Source organism: Propithecus coquereli, unplaced genomic scaffold (genome assembly GCF_000956105.1).
Source record: "Propithecus coquereli isolate 6110/MARCELLA unplaced genomic scaffold, Pcoq_1.0 Scaffold60, whole genome shotgun sequence".
NCBI classification, from domain to species: Eukaryota; Metazoa; Chordata; class Mammalia; order Primates; family Indriidae; genus Propithecus; species Propithecus coquereli.
The window spans coordinates 4,047,986-4,051,398 of NW_012151952.1; the positions used below are offsets into that span (position 1 = coordinate 4,047,986).

The 3,413-nt window shown below is 43.8% G+C and overlaps 1 protein-coding gene across 1 annotated transcript in view; it reads left to right on the forward strand.

Moving 5' to 3' along the window:
• Window positions 1–292: 292 nt before the first annotated feature.
• Window positions 293–3,413, forward strand: part of CRBN (cereblon) — a 41,950-nt gene continuing 38,829 nt past the window's right edge. Inside the window, exon 1 of the mRNA XM_012659246.1 lies at window positions 293–389. Within this exon, the coding sequence (XP_012514700.1) occupies window positions 323–389 (67 nt within the window). The 5' untranslated portion in view covers window positions 293–322. The remainder of the gene's footprint in view (window positions 390–3,413) is intronic.

Consider the following 3,413-nt stretch of genomic DNA (forward strand, 5'->3'; position numbering starts at 1 on the left):
AAATTTTTCTGTAGAAACATGTTTCTATTTGCTCCTTCGTTTAAGAACTCTCCATATGTGAAAGGTCATGATTGAATGAGTCATGGCCGAGGCTGGAACAAGTGGAAGGCTCTGTAACGTGCACCCGGGGCACTAAGTAGCGTCGGCAGTGAACAGCCTTCTGTCGGTGGCTGAGCCGCAGTCCGGCCGGCCTCGGCCGGCGCCTCCCGCTGGGGCCGCCAGGGGGCGCTGTGGCCCCGGTGCGAGGCGGCGGCGCGGTGCGGACCCTCCCCCGGAATCTCCGGCACCGCCCTGTCCCATCATCCTTTGCGGGTAAACAGACATGGCTGGTGAGGGAGATCCGGGGGACGCTGCGCACAACATGGGCAACCACCTGCCGCTCTTGCCTGGTAACCGCCTGGGGCAGGTGCCCGGAGGCGGGAGTGGGGCGAGGCCCGGAGCTGCTAGGGGCGCGGCGGGGCCGGGGAGGCGGGAGGGCGTGCCGAGGCCGGCCGGCCCCGCAGGGCCGCACCGGGAAGCGGTTTCACGTCGGCCCCAGTCAGCGCCCCAGTTGCAGAGCTTCCGCCCGTGTTCGGTGGCTTAGAGCTGTGGGCGAGGGCGTGGGGGCGGTGGGGGAGGATCGCTCCCAAGGCAGGGACCTAGTCCTCTCCATGCTCCTTGTGCCCTGAGCTTAGCTCCGAGGAAATGCTTTGAAACTGGGGGACTGGGTCAGGTTAGCAGACGTTAGTTTCCCGGGACTCTTTCCCTTCAATAAGAGTGGCGGCTACCAAGTATTAAGCACTTATATCACGTTAGGAGCCCTGCAGTAAGCACGTGGCATGCATTTTCTACGTTTAATCCTTTCCACATCACTATTCGGATTGTGATTTGGTAGGTGAGAAATGAATTGGCAGATTAGTTCAGTGACTTGCCCAAGGTCACACAGTTGCGGAGCCGGGACTCCAGCCTGGGTTCATCTGTCGGCATAGCGGGTACCTCTAACCTCCTTCTCTATTTAGTGTGTATGTCTCAGTATTTGGTCTGTTTTTCTTAGGCATATACGAATATACTTAATTAGACATACTTAAGAGTGTGATGTTAAACTCAGTTTCTCTTTCCTGTATGTTTTGTGAAATTTTAGACCTTGGCCTTGTGTTGGAATAGTAAGTAGAAAAAAGAAATGGAGTAATTGTACAAACTTTTTATGGAGTGCTGTAGACAAGAGATGCTTTCCAAGAGGTGTATCATCCAAACTGGGATTGGCTTACTGCCTTCACTATATACCAGTCAGTGTGTTAGGTTATGTGGGAATGAAAAGAGGTATGATACACAATCTGGTACTTGGTTCACAATCTAGGTGAGGCTACTGAGAATATAACTAGCAGAGGCAGTTGATTTAGGGCCAGATAAATGAATGCTATTTGGTTCTTCAGAGGGAGGGAGGGATTGTTCAGGGGTCAGAGGAATTGGGGAAAAAGCTTTGTGAGGTAGATCTGGAGGCATCCAAAACCATACACGTACGATAAGGTTGTGGAAGATAAGGCCTAGGAAGTAGGTTGGGTCTAAGTAGTTGGAGAACTTGCATCTCTTACTAGTGGGGTTGGGTTTTTTTCTGTGGATTGCCAAGAAACAATACCAGGTTTCAAGTAGTTGTCTAAGGAAAGCTATGCTAGGGAAATTAAGTTGTTCACTTGGAATAGCATGGATTGAAAGAGGAAGAGACAGAGAGTATGCCCACCATATTGGAGGGAACTTTTCTATAAAAATAAACCACAGTCGGAGTCAGAGGTGGTTCTTGAATCCATCCTAACTGAATTGACATAAAGGTAAGTGTGCCAGCTTTCAGCAGAAAAGCTGAGCTGTTTTTTCAGAGAAATCAGCCCCACTTTGTATGTGCCAAATCCAGTGTTTCAGGGAGAATGTTGAATAGAAGAGAGAGGATACTGATGTTCTGTTGGCATTCACAGGATGCCTCTGCATGAGATGAGTCATCAGACTTCACCCTGGTAGCTCTAAACAGTCAGTGTGTATTTTCTCAGGAAAAAAATCAGAGGTGAGAGGGCCCAGAAGTGTTGTAGATGTAGCAGTAATGCTTTCCCAATTACATATGAGTTTTTTTATTTGTACAGAAACATTGGATCGTCTGTAAATCCATGTTGTATGAATTGTTTTGAAGAGTAATTTTCTTTAAGTGCTCAGGAAATAGCTTTATATTTGAGATGTGAAGAATCTATCCTGGCCAAATGAAACATTAATAGATAAACATAGCAGAGTCAGGGGAAGTGGGTTTTAGCCATATTTATGGGAAAGGCTACTAAGGAAATTGTTTAGAGACTAGACTAAAATTAGAAGAGTTAAAATGTAAACTTTTAAAAATATTAATTCCAGCCTTTGAGCTAATAGTTACCCTTTTAAACTTTCTGTATTAGAGCAATAAAGTGGGTCTCACCACATGCCAAGTGAAAGCCATGCTCTCGGAATTGTAAATACAAAGGATTAGATGCAGAACATCTTTCTCATCAGTTTAGATTTTTCTTTATCTCTTTGCGAAACTTATATGTTCTTAGGAAAAATTTATACGAAGTGATAGACCATTGTTTGCATATAAGTTGAAATAATTATGTTGTTCTTTTTGATAAAGCCTTATATCCAGGAATTTATAAGAATACATAGAAAGTCCATAGCAGTTACCATATTGAAAAACATTTGTATTTTCTGTTTCTTAGCTAGAGGTGATTTGATTTAAATATGATAGATAATGATATGCATAAAAGAAAAAAATGACTGTTTCGTAAAGACATTTTATCTATTTAGATGTTTACTCGGAGCATTTAAAAATATATGAACTGTGAGGTCAGAAAGGAAATTAGTAATTCTTTATCATTAATCTAGGCCAGGGTTTCCTAACCTCGGCACTCGTGACATTTTGAGCTGGAAATTTCTTTGTGTGGGGACTGTCCTGTGCAGTGTAGCATATTTAGCAGCATCCCTGGCCTCTACCCACAAGATACCAATGCAGCTCCCTTAGCTGTGACAAATAACATCCCCTGAGGGCATAATCACCCCTGATGGAGAATCACTGGTCTGATAGTCAGCGTGAAAAGGACAGACTCCCACTTAATAGAATAGCAGCTATATTGTGTAGCTTTTTCTGACTTTCATCCCTGTCATTGGTAATATCAGCTTTATAAAATAGATCAGCTTAGTTTTCATAATTTAAAAAATATGTGTGGAGAAAGCTTTCTAAGACATTTCTTTTAAACTATGCTTTATGCTTCATGCCAGCTTTATTTTAAACCTAAAATTACAGAGCAAAACGTGTATGAGAATGTTTACAAACATTGTGTTTTTAAATACTGGGAGCCGGGGAAGTGGTGTCACTGGAAAAATGTTATGAAAGTCTCCCAGGTTATAATGATATCTTTTTTCAATTT